At 52.8% G+C, this 18018-nt stretch overlaps 2 protein-coding genes across 2 annotated transcripts in view; one reads left to right on the forward strand and one right to left on the reverse strand.

Annotated features, from left to right (window-relative positions):
* Window positions 1-609: 609 nt before the first annotated feature.
* On the reverse strand, window positions 610-4138 carry HRC (histidine rich calcium binding protein; the record flags this gene model as incomplete). The annotated part of the gene is made up of 6 exons (XM_080702880.1): window positions 610-646; window positions 820-856; window positions 1295-1349; window positions 1577-1645; window positions 2172-2242; window positions 2320-4138. 6 exons carry the CDS (start codon window positions 4136-4138, stop codon window positions 610-612), a joined length of 2088 nt encoding a protein of 695 aa, XP_080559006.1.
* Window positions 4139-7629: 3491 nt separating this feature from the next.
* Window positions 7630-18018, forward strand: part of TRPM4 (transient receptor potential cation channel subfamily M member 4) — a gene marked incomplete at both ends in the record, with an annotated part of 48168 nt that continues 37779 nt past the window's right edge. Inside the window, 6 exons of the mRNA XM_080703672.1 lie at window positions 7630-7653; window positions 7955-8022; window positions 15514-15688; window positions 15987-16167; window positions 16323-16486; window positions 16615-16798. Coding sequence (XP_080559798.1) covers window positions 7630-7653; window positions 7955-8022; window positions 15514-15688; window positions 15987-16167; window positions 16323-16486; window positions 16615-16798 — 796 coding nt within the window. The remainder of the gene's footprint in view (window positions 7654-7954; window positions 8023-15513; window positions 15689-15986; window positions 16168-16322; window positions 16487-16614; window positions 16799-18018) is intronic.

The following is an 18018-nucleotide window of genomic DNA, read 5'->3' on the forward strand; positions in this document are numbered from 1 at the left end:
GCCGGCCCCCGGGGTCCTCGTGGGCGGCGCCCCCTCTCCCTCCCCCGTGTCTCGTGTCCCCGGGGCCTCCCCGCCCCCCGTGCTGTGGCCGTGTCCGTGCCCCAGGGGCAGGGGCGCAGAGATGCGCTCCCGGGTCCCCGCCGGCTCCGGGGTTTGCATGGGAGAATCCTCTTTCCAGGGTGCCACTGGGCGATGTGGCATGGGGGCAGGGCGGACGGTGGGGGAGCCCTCGCCCCCGACTCTCGGTCGGCCTTCCGGCCCCAGGCGTCACTCAGTGATCACGGGTAAAGAGAACTGTTTCAAAAAGCTCCCGTGTTGACTGATTTTCTTTGGGGCGTGTGTGTGTGTGTGTGTGTGTGTGTGTGTGTGTGTGTGTGTGTGAAAGAGAAGACGTCAAGAAAGGATACCAACCACTGCTGAGGACCCTAACCCATTCTTCCTTTGGACCCACTGGTTGGGTCCGAAGCCCCCACCCACATTTCCTGGTGCCCTGAGAATCGATCCCACTCTTGAAGATGTTTTGGGGAGCACGTTTATTCAGAGAAATAAATATGGCTGATGGCCAGGGGTCGCGGGCAGGGGGAGGTACTTCTCCGAAGCCGCACAGCGTCAGCGTTCCGGCGTTTCCAGCATGTCTGCCAGGGCTCTGGGGAGGACACAGAGTAGATATCCAAAACGTGCAAAGCGCACGCCAGGACACTTAAGAATTGATTACCCTGCCCTTTCCCTGCCGAAGAAACCGTCCCAGGGTCGTCCAGTAACTCACAGCTGGACAAGGCTCCTTTTTAGGGCCCTTAACTCCCCCATACACACACTTACTGATACAGGGAGGAGGAGAAATAGTCCACGTAGCTGCCTGTGGGAAAGCAGAGAGATGAGGCTTAAAGGGCACTTCGCGTAGGACAGTAGAGGGCCACTCAGTCAAAGTGTGGGTTTGGACTAGTTCCGCCCCCTTTTTCCTAATTTTTTCCTTAAACCGATCTAGTGAGATTGCTTTGAAGGCTGTTCTCCTTTCTTCCTCTGAAGGGACCAATTCTCCCATAGCCCCACCCTTCGATTTCTACTAGCTTTGGCCCCGCCGGCTCGCTCCTGGGCTAGACCCTCAACCTTCACTCAACCTCGACCCGGGGCCCTGCTCCACCCACAGGCTCAGAGCCTTGGCCCCGCCTCCATCCTGGCCAAGCCCCTTCCCGGTCCCTCCCTCGGGCTTGGCTCCGCCCCCACCCCACCGAGGTTCACCTTGCAGGGCCCTCACACATTCCCATGAGCTTTCCTGGGCCACGCCCACGCTCACCTGGCGTGCAAACCGTTTCGCAGACCAGCGGGCAGAGATAGCAAAACTGGCAGTGCTGGGGGTGGGGCGGGGAGAGGACACGGTCAGGGGCAGAGTCAGGACTGGGGTGCAGACCGAAGGGGGGCGCTGAGGCCAGGTGGAGGTCAGAATCAATAATGGGGCGTGGGACTAGGAATGCAAGGTTTAGGGGTAAGGCTAGTTTGGGGTCAGAGGCCAGGGTTTAGGGGACGGGGTGCTCAGACGGTACCAGGTCGTCCTGAGAGTCCCCGGGACAGGGCTCACCTGGCACTGGTCACAGTGTTCGCCCATGTTCTCCTCGTCACAGTGACAGCTCTCACATTCAGTGCACCGCTGGGGACCCGAGGAGCCTGGTTAGACAGACTCTGACCCACTAGGGACGGTCATCCACCTCTGCCCTGGACGTTCCCCAGACTCCTCGCCCTCATTAACCTTGAGCTCGGAGCTCAGTGCTTCCCCCAGCTCGTTCCCTCCCCTGCTCCCGGGTCTCTCTTCAGGGAGACCCCACATGGCGTGGTCGCTGTGGGCTGGAGCTATGACTGCTTCCTTCACTCCTGTCCCTTTGTCCTCCCCACAGGCTGGCTGTCAGTCCTCTGTCATGTCCCTCCTGACCCATCCTGACACTTTTCCAAGGACTCTGGCCATCCACAGGTACGGCTCCAGACTCCTCTCCTTCCTGGACCATTGCCCCAGCCTCCTCCCCAGCCTCCTGGCCTCCAGTCTGTTCCAGAAGTATCTTTTTTTCACCTAGACCTGTCCCTGTCACTTCCTTGCTCAGAGCCCCCTTAAGACACCCCAGGGTCCTTGGGACAAATTCCCAGAGGACAGCTTGGTGGGTAGATCTAGGCTGGGGACATACATTGCAGAAGGAGCAGTAGCCACACAAGGACCCTGGCTGGTAGTTCCCGTACTCCTGGGCATCCTGCAGACCTGTGGGGACAGGAGGGCAGCGGTGACTCAGCTCACGCCGGTGCTGCTCCCCACACCCCGCCAGCCAGCCCACCTACCTGCATCCTCGCCGCTGTCCTCCTCACTGGAGCCGTCTCTAGCCACCTCCCTCCCAGCCAGGGGGTTAGGGATGATGGTGAAGGGGAGCTCATCTTCCTCTAAGCCCTCCTCCTCTTCCTCGTTCTTGTGATCTTGGCTCAGTGGGGCCCAAACCTCAGGCCTCTCTTCCCTCTGATCCTCCTCTCCCTCCTCTTCCTCTTCCTCCTGGCTCAGGCTGAGGCCATGACCTTCCTCCTCATCCTTCTTGTCTTCCTGGTCCAGGCTGCCATGGCGAGCTCCTTCCTCTCCCCGATCTGAGCCTTCGTCATCTTCCTCCTGGGAGCTGTGGTCCTCTTCCTTCTCATCCTCTCCAGGATCGCCCTCCCTCAGCTGTCTCCTATCCCCAGCCTCTGTGTGCCCTGGGGACTGATGGCTAATCTCTTCTTGGATGGACCCTCTGTGACCATGGCCACTCCCTTCATCTTGGTGGTCTTGCACCCTGTGGCTGGGTGCCTGGTGGCCAGTCTCAGCAGAGATATCCTCATCTTCCTCCCTGGGGATTCTGTGGTGGCCATGGCGGGGGGCTTCTGTTTTATATTCTTCTGTGAAGTCGTCCTCCTCCTCCTCCTCCTCCTCCTCCTCCTCCTCCTCTTCTTTCTCCTCCTCGCTCTTACGGCCTTGGGGTTGGTGTCTTGTAGTGTGTTGGCTGAACTCGATTGTGACCTCCTCCTCTTCCTCCTCCTTCTCATCTCCAAGGCCATGATGGGTATGTCTGGGGACCTGGTGCCAATGTTCAGTGGACATATCCTCATCTTCATCTTCCTTGTCTCTATGGCCTTGGTGCCCCTGGTCAGTGACGTGGTGGTGGTGTTCAACTGAGATGTCCTCGTCCTCTTCCTTCCTTTGGCCTCGGTACCCATGGGCCTGGTGACCCCTCTCAGTGGAGACATCATCATCATCATCGTCATCGTCTTCTTCATGACCTCGATGTCCATGGCTGGGGACATGATGGTGGTGCTCGTCTGAGAGGTCCTCATCTTCTTCCTCCCCATGGCCTCGGTGTCTGTGGGTCTGATGTTCAGTCTCAGTGGAGATGACTCCCTCCTCCTCCTCCTCCTCCTCCTCTTCATGACCTCGGTTCCCATGACCAGGGACATGGTGGTGGTATTCATCTGAGCCATCTTCGTCTTCTTCCTTCCCGTAGTCTTGGTGCCCGTGGGCCTGGTGCCTGGACTCAGAAGAGATGTCTTCCTCCCCGTCTTCCCCTTCCTCTTCCTCTCCATCATCATCTTCCCCTCCAAGGCCTCGGTGTACATGCCTGGGGATGCGATGGTGGTGCTCGCTGGAGATAATGTCATCCTCATCCTCATTTTCACCGCTGTGGCTGGGGGAGTGGTTGTCATACTCTGTCGAGTCCCTTGTGTCTTTATTGCCACGGCCACTGAGCTTCCCAGCCTGCCCGGCATGCTCTGTGATCACCTCCTCGGAGACATCGGAGACATCCTCATCTCCGTCCTCATGGCCTTGGCGTTGGTGGTCACGTTCCCTGGAAATATCATCGTCCTCCTCTCCATGGCCTCGGTGGCTCTGGAAACGATGCCCATCTTCTGTGGAAACATCCTCATTCTCATCTCGACCGCCGCCATGGCTGTAGATTTGGTGGCTGAGCTCGGTGGACACATCCTCGGAGGGTCCTGCACCGCCACCCGCATTGTTATTCCAGTTGCTGGGGCCCAGCCCAGCCCCTCTCAGCTGCTGGGTCATGGCAGGGGGGAGGAGCAGGCTGGCCGCGGCGGCCCAGAGGAGAGATGTGTGCAGCCATGGCCCACGGCGGCCCATGGGGACGGTCAGGCAGCGGAGCTTCTCCCAGGGCTGCCTCTGAAGCGGCGTGATGAGCATCAGAGTCCGTGTCGCCTTTGAGACTCACTCGTTGCGTCTCTCTGGATCTCTCCTTCACTTTGTCTCCCTGGGTCTCTGCCTGTCCGCCTTCCTCTGGCCCTGAACACCCCTCTGCGACTGTCTCTGGAGTCCTAGACCCCCCTCTCAGGCCCTGCCTCCCCACTGCCCGACCAATAGGGTCTCTCCCCTCCCCTCTTTGTAGCTAAATTTACTCTCAGCCTTGAGTTATTCTGGGTCACTCCCAGCCTGCCCCACCTGCCCCCCCTCTCCTGCTCTTCCTCTTCTCGGGGAAGAGGGTGGGTGGAAGGGTCTCTATCTGGCCAGGAGAGGGGACCAAGGGACTTGACTTTGAATTACTAACAAGCTCATTGGAGACAGCTGCAATGACAAAATATAGACATTTGTGCACCGAGTTGGGGAAGCCTGGGACCCTTGGGGAGAGAGAAGAGGGGCATCTTGGAGGGGAGAGACCCCTCAGTGGAAAGGCTTTCCAGCCAGAATGGGAAACTTTGATTGAGAGTTGATGCCAATATGGAGGCTCTGGAAGGAGGTGAAGGAGCCCTGCCTCCCACACACACCCATGACCTCCCGTCCCTGGAACTCAGATCTGGGGCTAGGGACCTGGCCAGGCCTGGGCTATAAATACAGCTGGGAGGAGGGTGCTGGGGGCTCAGGTTACAAAGGCCCCAGCTGTCCTCATCTGAGAGAGCTGGCAGGAGCTAGTGGCCCTGTCTGTGGTCAGTATCTCCCACTCCTCACTGTCATGATTGCCTCGTTGTTTGGGTCTCTGTCCCTACATTTTTTGGTGGGGATTTAACCCAAAGGCATTCTACCTCCAAGCTATACCTCCAGCCCTTTTTTAAAAATTTTTTTGAAAAAAATTTAGCAGAGTCTTGCTAAATGGCTGAGGCTGGCCTAAAACCTTCAATCTTCCTGTCTCAGACTCCCACTTACTGGGATTACATGTATTCCTTCACCTAGCATCCCCCTCTTTCTGAGTCTGCCCCCTACCCAAGTTTTTATGTCTTATTCTACCCTCAATGAGTTCCCTGTCCTTATCTCTTCCCCCCTCTGTCTGTGTCCCCTTCCCTCTGGGTCTCTGTCCACCTCTTTCTTTTTTTTATTTTTGTGGTACTAGGGATGAAACCCAGGGGCATTCTACCTCTGAGCAACACCCCAGGCCTATTTTTTATTCTTTATTTTGAAACAGGGTCTCACTGAGTTGCAAAGGGCAGGCTTCGAACCGTGATCCTCCTGTCTCAGCCTCCCAAATGCTGGGATTATAAGACACTTGGCTCTTGTGTGTGTGTGTGTGTGTGTGTGTGTGTGTGTGTGTGTGTGTGTGTGTGGTACCTGGGATAGAAGCCAGGGGAATTCTACCTCTAACTACACCCCCAGCCCTGTTTTTTTAAAACATGGTCTCACTGAGTTACGAAGAGCCTCGCCAAGTATCTGAAGCTGTCTGTGAACTGTAATCTTCTGGTCTCAGCCTCCCAAATGCTGGGATTACCCAGCATGCACCACCATGCCTGGCTTCCCAGCTCGATTTTTTATTTTACATTTATTTGTTTGTTTGTTTATCTTGAGGTATTAGGAATTGAACCCAGGGGCATTCTACCTCTAAGCTACATACCTAGCTCTATTTTTCCCCCCAGTACTGGGGATTGAACCCAGGGGTGTTCTACCTCTGAGCTACACCCCCAGCCCTATTTTTTAGTCTGTATTTGGAAACGGTCTCACCAAGTTGCAAAGGGCCTTACTAAGTAACTGAGGCTGGCCGTGACCATGGATTCTCCTGTCTCAGCCTCCCAAAATGCTGGGATTACATGTGTGCGCCACCACACCCAGCTTAGTATGTATGTATGTATGTATGTATGTATGTATGTATGTATGTATTATTTTGGTGGTACGGGGTTCCTGGAAGCCCTTCTACCCCCGGGCTGCACTCCCAGACCTATTTTATACTTTTTATTTGGAAACAGGGTCTCTTAAGCCAGCGCGGCTAGCTTGGAACCTGCCCGATCCTGTCTCCGCCTCCCAAGCACAGGGATTACAAGCATGCGCCACCACGTCCGGCAGGCTTATTCTTTATTTTGAAACAGGGTCTCACTGAATTGCAAAGGGACTCACTAAGTAGCTGAGGCTGTCTGCGGACAGCGATCCTCCTGTCTCAGCCTCCCAAATACTGGGATTACAAGCGTGTGCCACTTTGCCTGGCTTCTTAGCCCTATTTTTAATTCTTTCTTTCTTTCTTTCTTATTATTTTTTGCAGTACTGGGGATATTTTTTGCAGTACTGGGAATCCAGGGGAATTCTACCTCGAGTGACACCCCCAGCCCTATTTTTTATTCTTTATTTTGAAACAGGGTCTTACTGCAAAGGACCTCACTAAGTAGCTGAGGCTGTCTGTGAAAGGCGATCCTCCTGTCTCAGCCTCCCAAATGCTAGGATTACAAGCGTGCGCCACCACGCCTGGCTAATTTTTTTTTTTTTTTTTTTTTTTTTTGGTGGTACTGGGGTTCCTGGAAGCCCGTCTACCTCCGGGCTACACTCCCAGACCTATTTTTACATTTTTTATTTGGAAACAGGGTCTCCTAAGCCAGCGCGCGTGGCTGGCTTCGAACCTGCGCCATCCTCCTGTCTCTGCCTCCCAAGGGCAGGGATTACAAGTGTGCCCACCACGCCCGGCTCTGGCTAATTATTTTGAAACAAAGTCTCACTAAGTTGCAGAGGGCCTTACTAAGTGGCTGAAACTGTCCTTTAGCTTGTGATCCTCCTGTTTCAGCCTCCCAAGTACTGGAATCACAGGAATGCGCCACTATGTCCAGCTCTGTCCAGATTCTGAATCTCTGTCCAGATTCTTTCTGAATCTGTCCCTTTTCTCCTCCTCCTCCTCCTCCTCCTCCTCCTCCTCCTCCTCCTCCTCCTCCTCCTTCTTCTTCTTCTTTCTCTCTCTCTCTCTCTCTCTCTCTCTCTTCTCTCTTCTCTCTTCTCTCCTCTTTCTCTCCCTCTGTCTCTCTGGGTCGCCTGCTGAGTATGTCTGTGCACCTCTCTCCTGGTCTCTCCCCTCCCTGTGAACTCCCTGCATCCCAGCCAAGTATCTTTTTTCTCTCTCTTGGGTCCAAGGGTCTCCTTCCTCCTCTCAGGCATCCTGCTTTGTGGGCCCCTTCCCGTTCCAGTCCCCCTCTCATCTTGACCCTCCGAGTCTACCTGGGTCACCCCACTTCTGCACCCCTGGGCCGCGGTGCCCCTCCCTTTATCGCAGTCTCCGGGCCTCCCTCTCCCCGCCTCCCGCTGACGTGTGCCTGGACTCCCGCCCCGGGCCGGGCTGGGAAGTGGCGGATCCGGTTGGTACAGGGCGGGTCTGGAAGAAGGTGGCGGAGGAAATGTAGGGAGCCCGAAGGGTTGTGAAGTTACGAGACCGCGGCGGCATGGTGGGTGCGGAGAAAGAGCAGGTACGGCGGGCCGCGTCCGTGGGGGCGGGGAGCTGCAAGCTGGGGTCCTGCCCAGAGAGGAGGCGCCGGCGACCCAGGCCCCTGGGTCCGACGGAGGAGAGGGGTGGTGGTGGCACCGGGTTCCCCGGGACTGGAACCCAGGGGGCTGGGGGTCGAGACCCCTGGGTCTGTCTGGGGAAGGAGGGCGCTGGGGGCTGGACTCGGGTATGGGGCTGGGGGGCTGGCACGGGGTGGGTGTCTCCGTGACCCATAGGGCTAAACTGGGCCCCTCACCCCACTCCCTCCTTGCTCCGGTCCCCAGAGCTGGATACCCAAGATCTTCAGGAAGAAGATCTGCACGACGTTCATAGTTGACCTCTCAGATCCCGGGTGAGGAGCTCTGGGGCACAGACAGGGAGCGGCTGGGCCCTCGGACCCGCCCACCGCAGACAGGCCCCGCCCACCGCAGACAGGCCCCGCCCCTCGGCCTCACTAGCCTTCCAAGGGTGTTCCCTGCTGCCGCTCACCCGGGGGGTGGGGGGTGTGCTTGGGGTCCTTGCAGACACCTTAACTTTCCGTTCTCCAGTTCAGGGTCCGTGGAAACCCTCCAAGACTCGGTCGTGTTTCTGTCCTTCCCCATGTTTCTTGTGTCCCTGTCTGTGTGTCATTTCTGTGTCTTTCTCTTGGCCATCTCCCTTTCATTCGTTCGTTTATTCACTCATCCATCCACACAAGAAACACCCTCACTCAGCGCTCCAGAGGAAGCTGGTTCGTTCAGTTAAATTCAGAGATCCTAGCGGTGCGCGCTGGCGCAAGCCTGTAATCCCAGTACTTGGGAGGCGGACACAGGAGGACTGCAGGTTCGAGGCCAGCCTCAGCAACTTGGCCAGATCCTGTTTCAAAAGTGAACAATAAGAAGGGCTGGGAGGTAGAATGCCCCTGAGTTCAATCCCCAGTACCCAAACAGAACAAAAATCAACAGCTCTGTTAGTGTTTAAATTTCACTTGAGACTCGTGCTCTGTGGGTTTGGAGGCGAGGTATTTCACCTCGCTGAGCCCCGTTTACCATCTGGGCATAAAAACAGACCCTCTCTCCTGGGATAACTGGGAGAATTAAACAAGTTAATGCTGTGATATTTCTGGAACAGTGCCCAGCACTTAATAAGCATTGGGTAATATCTGCAATTCCCACTTGAGGGTAGCAGTTAATTCAGCGTGTGGGCGCTGTGCTGGGTGGCGGGGTCGCTGCCCGAGCTTGACGGGGTGTTTGCCATTCTTGAGGAGGTCCCAGCCTTTAGCGATGGACTCTGAGGTTCATTGGGGGCTTCCTAGTTGTTCCCAAGATGGTTTGGGGGCATGGGAAAGTTCTCACATTAGTGTGTGATTTGGGATGGAACCTATTATCTTGGTGCAGTATGGCTTGGAAGTTGGGTATAAATAAATGGATACATGTTTATTGGATGTGAGCTCTTGAAAACATTTTACTAGTGGGAAAGCTTGAGAAAGTTTCGGAACTCTGGATCTGGGAGCTAGGAGTTTACTGCCTTAGGGCTCCATGGTGGGAGCCCAGGGGCAGGGTTTAGCTCAAACTGAAGAGGGTTCAAAGAATGCCACTCATGTCTGGAGGAAGAGGGCCTGTGAAGTGACATCTGAAGGATGAGTTGGAATTGGGCAGGAGAGAGGTTGAAATGGAACAGCTGGGCGCTGTGGCGCATGCCTGTGATTCTGGTACTTGGAAGGCTGAGACAGGATTGCAGGTTCAAGGACAGCCTCAGCCACTCAGAGACCTTTAGCAACTCTGTGAGACCGTTTCAAAATAGAAAAGAAGCTGGGTGTGTTGGTGCATGCCTGTACTCCCAGTACTTGGGAGGCTGGGACGGGAGGATTGCAGGTTCGAGGACAGTCTCACAAATAGTGAGACTCTCATCAACTTAGCGAGACCCTGTATCATAGGAAAAATAAACTGGGAGCCGGGCGTGGTGGCGCACGCTTGTAATCCCCGCGCTTGGGAGGCGGAGACGGGAAGATGGCGCTGGTTCGAAGCCAGCCTTGCTGGCTTAAGAGACCCTGTTTCCAAATAAAAATAAAAAAAAATGGGTTTGGGAGTGTAGCCCGAAGGTAGAGGGGTTTCCAGGAACCCCAGTACCACCAAAATATAAAAAATAAAATAAATAAATAAATAAAAATAAACTAGGGCTGGGGGTGTAGCTCAGAGGTAGAATGTCCCTGAGTTTAATCCCTAGTACCACAAAAACAAATAAAATAAGAAGGGCTGGATGTAGCTCAGAAGTAGAATGCCACAGGGCATGATGGCACACACTTGTAATTCCAGTACTTGGGGGTCTGAAACCAGCAGATCATAGGTTCTTGGCCAGCCCCAGCTACTTAGTGAGGCCCTCTGCAATTTAGTGAGACCTGTTTAAAATAAAAGAATAAGCCGGGCGTGGTGGCTCACGCTTGTAATCCCCACACTTAGGCGGAGACAGGAGGATCACGCAGGTTTGAAGCCAGCCGTGCTGGTTTAAGAGACCCTGTTTCCAAATAAAAATATAAAAAATAGGTCTGGAAGTGTAGCCCGGAGGTAGAAGGGTTTCCAGGAATCCCAGTACTACACACACACACACACACACACACACACACACACACACACACACACAGTAGAATGCCCCTGGCTTTTAAAAAGAAAAACAATAGAACATAATTCAGGGTACAAGGGATATTGTAACAGAGAGGAGGCTGCAGAGGAGGGTGATGCCTGACCTCACAGGACCTTCTAGGCAGCCCAGGGAGCGGGGATGAAGGATCTGGCCCCTCTACCTGGGGAGTGGCAGGAGGGATGGAGAAGGATCTGCATGGTCCCTGCTGTGGGTGGTAACTGACACCTTCTAAGTAGGTGAGATGTCACGGGGTTAAACTAATGATTAAGTCAGGTTGCAAACTGGAGATTATAAGGCCTTTTTTTTTTTTCTATTTTCTTTTACATGGGAGAGGTTTTTGTTTTGCTTTGTTTTGAGGTCTGGGGATGGAACCCAGGGGCATTTGACCTCTGAGCTACACCCCCTGCCCTATTTTTTATTCTTTATTTTGAAACAGGGTCTCACTGAGTTGGCAAAGGGCCTAAGTAGCTGAGGCTGGCAGAGACCTGTGATCCTCCAGTCTCAGCCTCCCGAATGCTGGGATTACAAGTGTGCGCCACCACGCCGAACTTACATGAGAGAGTTTTAAAACCTGTTTCTGGGTTAGGGGTATAGCTCAGTTTTATTTATTTATTTATTTTATTTATTTATTATTTGTGGTACTGGGGGTGGAACCCAGGGGCATTCACCTCCGAGCTACATCCCTGGCCCTATTTTTTATTCTTTATTTTGAAACAGGGTCTCACTAAGTTACAGAGGGCCTCACTAAATAGCTGAGGCTGTCCGCGAACCATGATCCTCCTGTCTCAGCCTCCCAAATGCTGGGATTACAAGCGTGCACCACCATACCCAGCTTTATAGCTCAGTTTTAGAGTGTATGTGTGTGTGTGTGTGTGTGTGTGTGTGTGTGTGTGTGTGTGCTTACAGGTTTGAGGACAGCCTCAGCAAGTAGTGAGACTCTCATCAACCTAGTGAGACCCTGTTTCAAAAAAAAAATAAAATAGGGCTGAGGGTGTAGCTTAGAGGTAGAATGCTCCTAATCCCCAGTACCACACACACAAAAAAAAAAAAAAAAGAAAGAAGGAAAAGAAAAAAGAAAGAAAAGAAAGAAGGAAGGAAAAGTAACAGGGTCTTACTAAGTTGTGGAGGACCTCATAAGGTTCTGAGGCTGACTGTGAACCTGCATCCTCTTGTCTCAGCCTCCCAAGTACTGGAGTTAAAGGTATATGCCACCACGTCTGGCTCACAGTCCGTGTGTGTGTGTGTGTGTGTGTGTGTGTGTGTGTGTGTGTTACTGAGATTGAACCCAGGGATGTTCTACCTTTGTGTTACACCCACAGCCCTACTTTTTAAATTTTATTATTTATTTATTTATCTATTTATTTGTTTGTGGGTCTGGGGATGGAACCTAGGGGCATTTGACCTCTGAAGCTACATCCCTGGCCCTATTTTTTATTCTTTATTCTGAAACAGGGTCTCACTGAGTAGCTGAGGCTGGCTGTGAACCTACGATCCTCCTGTCTCACACCACCACGCCTGGCTCTTATTTTATTTCTTATTTGGAGACAGGGTCTCACTCAGTTGCAGAGGGCTTCACTACGTAGTTGAGGCTGGCCGCGAACCCGCGATCCTCCTGTCTCAGCCTCCCGTGTACTGGTGTTGCAGGTATGCCTCACCACGCCCAGCTGAGACGTTGGGTTTATATGGAGTAGAAACTGGGGCAGGGACAAGGGGTCTGTATAATCAAGCGGCCTTGTCAGACTGTGGTCCAGCTGAGCCTTACCTCGGTTCTGGCTCTTGAGGTGGCTCCAGCCAAGGCTGCATCACTTGAGGATGGGGTGTGACTCACTCCCCGTGAAGTGGTTGCTCCTTTTGGGGGGAGGAGCCTCGGTTCCTGTCGTGGGGTAACTGCTTCCAGTTAGGGGGCTGATCCCACCATGAGTGATGTGTCTGTGAGTCTCAGATGTTCCTGGAATCCGAGGTGGCTGAAAGTTTAGGGCAATAACTGGAGACTTCTAGGCATCATTCCAGGTAGGGAATAAGACATTGCAAAACCCTGCAGCTGGGTTTCCCTGCAAATCTTTGTGTGTATGTGTTTGGTGCTGGGAATTGTGCCTAGGAGCATTCTACCTCCAAGCTACACCCCCAACCTTTTTATTTTTTATTTGGAAACAAGGTCTTGCTAAGTTGCTGAAGGCCTCAGCAAATTGGTTAGGCTGGCCTCGAACCTGTGATCTTCCTGTCTCAGCCTCCTAAGTGCTGGGATTATAGGCATGCCCCACCATCACCCTGGCTACTTTGCTAATCTTGAAACTACTATTTTTTTTTTTTTTTTTTTTTTTTTGCGGGTCTGGGGATGGAACCCAGGGGCATTCAACCTCCGAGCTACATCCCCTGTCCTATTTTTTATTCTTTATTTTGAAACCAGGTCTCACGCCGGGCGTGGTGGCACACGCTTGTAATCCCCGCGCTTGGGAGGCTGAGACAGGAGGATCGCACGGGTTCAAAGCCAGCATCAGCTACTTAGTGAGGCTCTCAGCAAATTAGTGAGACCCTGTTTCCAAATAAAATATAAAAAATAGGTCTGGGAGTATAGCCCGGAGGTAGAAAGCCTCTGGGTTCTACCCCCAGTGCCACAAAAAAAAAAAAAAAAAAAAAAAAAAAAGAAACCGGGTCTCACTGAGTTGCAGAGGGCCTCACTAAGTAGCTGAGGCTGTCCGCGAACAGCGATCCTCCGGGTCTCAGCCTCCTGAATGCTGGGATTACAAGTGTGCGCCACCATGCTCAGCTTGAAAATACTTTAGTCACTCTTATCTTGGCATCCTCAGTCTTGAAAGGGGATGAGACAGGCTGGGTAAGTTGAGAGCTAATAAACGTTGTATTATACTCATTAACTGATAAACACGCCTGCCTGCTGAGCTGCACAGGAATCTGACCCACAGTTTACAGTTATAAAGGAGACAAGCCGGGCGCCGTGGCGCCTGCCTGGAATCCCAGTACTTGGAATCTGAGAGAGGATTCCAGGATTGAGGCCACCTTTAACAACCTAGCAAGACCATAGCAATTTAGTGAGACCTTGTTTCAAAATAAAAAATAAATAAGGCTAAAGAGTATAGCTTGGAGGTAGAATGTCCCTGGGTTCAAGCCACGGTACTCTGGGGGGGAGGGGGGGGAATGAGGGCAGAGAGGCCAAGCTTTATCCTGCTTTTATTTACCCATCAGGTATTTACAGGTCCAAGTGAAAAGTCAGTGCCTTTAGCAAAAGCAGCCTCTAATTTCCTATTATAAAAAGATCTTTGTTCATATCCAGTGTAGCTGCCACTGGCCACATGTGGATACTGAGCACTTGAGATTCTGTCAGAGCTGAAATTTTGCTTTACTCTAATTTTATTATTTATTTATTTATTTACTTATTTTTTGGTGGTACTGGGGATGGAACCCAAGAGCTTTCTACCTCTGGGCTATACTCCCAGACCTATTTTATGTTTTATTTGGAAAAAGGGTCTCGCTAAATTGCTGAGAGCCTCACTAAGTAGCTGAGGCTGGCTTCGAACCTGTGCGATCCTCCTGTCTCAGCCTCCCAAACGCGGGGATTACAAGCATATGCCACCATACCCGGCTCTGCTCTAATTTTATTTATTTACTTATTATTTATTTGTTACTAGGGATGGAACCCAGGGGCATTCTACCTCCGAGCTACGCCTCCTCCTGTGTGCTGGGATTACAAGTGTGCACCACCATGCCTGGCTTTGCTCTAATTTTAATTTATTAGCATCTAAGGAGTCCAGCTGGGCATGGTGGCACATGCCTGTAATCCCAGTACTTGGGAGGCTGAGACAGGAGGATCACAGGTTTGATCACAGCCTAAGCAGTGTAGAGAGACTCTTAGCAACCTAGTGAGACCTTGTTCAAGACAAAAAGTAAAAAGGGCTAGTGGTGTATTTCGGAGGTAGAATGCATCTGGGTTCAATCCCCAGTGCCAAGAGAAAAAAAAAAAAAAACAGTGAAACTCGGGTGCCAATCACAGCCACAAAGGAGATTGTTCGTTTATTTAGGGAGAAAAAAATTTTATATATGGTGACCATAAATGGAAACCCCTTTTCATTTGTCACAAAGAGAAAGGAATAAGCCATAGAAACCCAATACAATGAAAAGCAAATAAAGGTATTTATTTACCTTCTTGCTGGACGCCCATTTTCTGGGTCCGAGGCCTGCTTTCTTCTGTTAAAAAGAAAGCAAGAGTAGCAAAGGGTTAGGCATGAAGGATATCAGGAACCCAGCTAAGCCCTTCTCCTTGACTGTAGTCAGAAAAAGGAATGACTTTCTCACTGTGTTATTTAAGGTTATTTAAAGCTCTGTGTGAAGTTCACGCAGCCTGCCTCCAACTGGGACCGCCATGCAATCCTCATTTCAGGAAACATTGCGTTATTCCGTCGGCTCCTTATAGTTCCGTGGAGTAGGCTGCGCTATTATTGTCTTTTCATTTGAGGAGGAAATTTAGGCTCAGAGAAGTGAAGCTGCTTGCCCCAAATCACACAGCTGCCTCCCTCAGCCTCAGCACACGAGCGCTCGTCTCTCTGAGTCCCCCCAGCTCTTCTTCCTTTCCTCCTCCTCCCCCTCCTCCTCCTCCTCCTCCTCCTCCTCCTCCTCCTCCTCCTCTTCCTCCTCCTCCTCCTCTGTACTGGGGACAGAGCCCAGGGGCATTCTACCTTTGAGCTACAACCCCAGCCCTATATTTTTATTCTTTATTTTGAAACAGGGTCTCACTGAGTTGCAAAAAGCCTCACTAAGTAGCTAAGGCTGTCCTCGAACCGAAATCCTCCGGTCTCAGCCTCCCAAATGCTGGGATTACAAGCGTGCGCCACCACGCCCGGCTTGGGCTTTTCTTCTTTTGAATTTTCCTTTTCATGGTGGACACCATGTCTTTGGACTGCTCGCTGTGCGGACCCCTCTGATGGCTGTCTTGGCCTCCCCCTTTCTGGTCTGCAGGCCACAGTGAGAAGCGGGGGCCCTGTAGACCTCCCTGCCGAGCTTACTCACGTGTGTGGCTGCCTCCCAGTGGGGAAGGGTCCCTCCCGGAAGGGTCCCTCCCTCCGGCAGTCAGAGCCAGTGCCAGGGTCAGTGTGGACTGGACTGCCTCTGGGGACACAGGGGTCAATACAGAAAAATGGACGGTTGTATGGGATGGCGGGGAGGGGGGCAGCAGGGGCACCCCTAGGTTCACACTACACCCTCACACCCCCAGAGGGACCTTATGCCAGTGTGGGCGCCCCCGGAGTGCCCACCCATCAGTGGCTGTGGAGGATGCGTTTGGGGCGGCCGTGGTGACCGTGTGGGACAGTGATGTGCACACCACGGAGAAGCCCACGGATGCCTACGGGGACCTGGACTTCCAGGGCGCCGGCCGCAAGCCCAGCAACGTGAGGCCTGCATGCCTGGGCAGGGCCGGGGCGTTGGCGCCTCAGGGGCTCGCAGAGTGGGGCCTGGGGGCGTCCAAGCTGAAAGCAGTGTCTCCTCACCTGCCCATCCCTGGCTTTCTCTCTCTTGATCTCTGTCCCTTTCTGGATGTCTGTCCCTCTCTTTGGGTCTCTTTACCCCTCTCTCTGGGTCTCTGTCCTTGTCTCTCTGGGTCTCTGTCCTCCTGTCTCTGGGTCTCTGTCCTCCTGTCTCTGGGTCTCTGTCCCCCTCCCCGTGTCCCCTCCTCTTGTGTGTCCACAGTTCCTCCGGCTCTCTGACCGCACCGATCCTGCAACGATTTATAGCCTGGTCACCCGCACATGGGGCTTTCGTGCCCCGAACCTGGTGGTGTCAGTGCTGGGGGGATCGGGTGGCCCTGTTCTCCAGACCTGGCTTCAGGACCTGCTGCGTCGCGGGCTGGTGCGGGCCGCCCAGAGCACAGGTGACTGGGGGTCAGTGGGGCTGTGCTCCTGGGCCTGGGTCCCCGCTGCAGAATCTCCCGGCTTCTCTGGATTCTGCCCACTTCTGATGTCTAGGTGTCTTTGTCTTACTCTTGATTTTTCTCCCTGTCTCCACATGTCTCCTTTCTCCCTGCAGGGGCCTGGATCGTCACCGGGGGGCTGCACACAGGCATCGGCCGGCATGTTGGTGTGGCCGTGCGGGACCACCAGACAGCGAGCACTGGGAGCACCAAGGTGGTGGCCATGGGCGTGGCCCCCTGGGGCGTGGTTCGGAATAGAGACACCCTCACCAACCCGAAGGTACAGCCCAGCCTCCGTGTAAACAGGACAGCTGTGGCCGGGATCCCTGGAGGGCTCAGTTCTGAGTCACAAGGAGTATCTGGCGCTGTCCTCCTGGAAGGTCCCCTGGTCTGTGTATTTGTCTGCAGGGCTCCTTCCCTGCAAGGTATCGTTGGCACGGCGACCCTGAGGATGGGGTCGAGTTTCCCCTGGACTACAACTACTCGGCCTTCTTCCTGGTGGACGATGGCACGCATGGCCGCCTGGGCGGCGAGGACCGCTTCCGCCTACGTTTTGAGTCCTACGTGGCGCAGCAGAAGACCGGCGTGGGGGGTGAGCGGCCTTTGCACTTGTGGTCCCCAAACTAGGGCCCAGAATCCCAGTGGCCTGCCTGGTCAAAAACTAGGCAGTTTCCTACGGGCAAGCATCTTTTCCCATCATTCATTTCTCTGTCTTTGTCTCTGTCTCTGTCTCTGTCTCTCTCTCCTATCTGTGTTACTGGGGATTGAACCCTGGGGCATTCTAAGCTATACCCCAGCCCTATTTTGTTTTATTTTATTTTATTGTGGTACTGGAGTTGGAACCCAGGGACATTCCACCCTTTGACATAGGGTCTCACTGAGTTGCAAAGGGTTTTAGTAACTGAGGCTGGCTGCGAACCACCGTCTTCCTGTCTCAGCCTCTCAACTGATGGATGACTTTTTCTTTCTTGGTAGATGGATGATTCATTTCCTTCTTTTGTACCAAGGATTGGACACAGAATTCTACCTCTAGCCCTGTTTAAAAAGTTTTTTTGTGATATTAGGGATTGAACCCAGGGGCATTCTACCTTTGAGCTACATCTCTAGCCCTATTATTATTATTATTATTATTATTATTATTATTATTATTAGCAGTACTGGGGATGGAACCCAGGGGCATTCTACCTCCAAGCTAAATCTCCAGCCCTATTTTTTTATTCTTTATTTGAAACAGGGTCTCACTGAGTTGCACAGGGCCTCACTAAGTAGCTGAGGCTGTCCATGAACAGCAATCCTCCTGTCTCAGCTTCCTGAATCCTGGGATTACAAGTGTGTACTGTACTGGTATTGGGAAGAGGGTTTAAAATGTATTAATGTGTCGATACTGGGAAAGATGTCCAATCTTGAAATATGTCTTCTTTACTAAGAAAGCCAGGGTTAGCTAACATGTCCTTGCATTCCTAAGAACAATTTAACACATTTTGGGGGAGAAGACGAAGGTAAAAGCCTGTGTCTGGAGACAGAGATGCCTCCCTCTCAGGCCATAAATCTGGGCCTGTGTTTGGAGACAGAGATGTCTCCCCCTTTAGGCCATAAATGGAGAGATAACAGAAGCAGAGCCGGGGTTAGAGATAAGGGGTAACATGATCTCCAAAAATCAGAGGGACCTGCTGGACTTAGACAGGATAAAAACTCAGTAAACTGGAGTTCTTTGGCATTTTCATTCGAATTGCCCCCCTGTGCCCCGCTCCGGCACAGGGCTGTAACTATCTCTATATTTCTATCTTTTTAATAAACTTCTTTAAATCTTCA

The sequence above is a fragment of the Muscardinus avellanarius genome, assembly GCF_963383645.1.
Source record: "Muscardinus avellanarius genome assembly, chromosome: 10".
Classification (NCBI taxonomy): Eukaryota; Metazoa; Chordata; class Mammalia; order Rodentia; family Gliridae; genus Muscardinus; species Muscardinus avellanarius.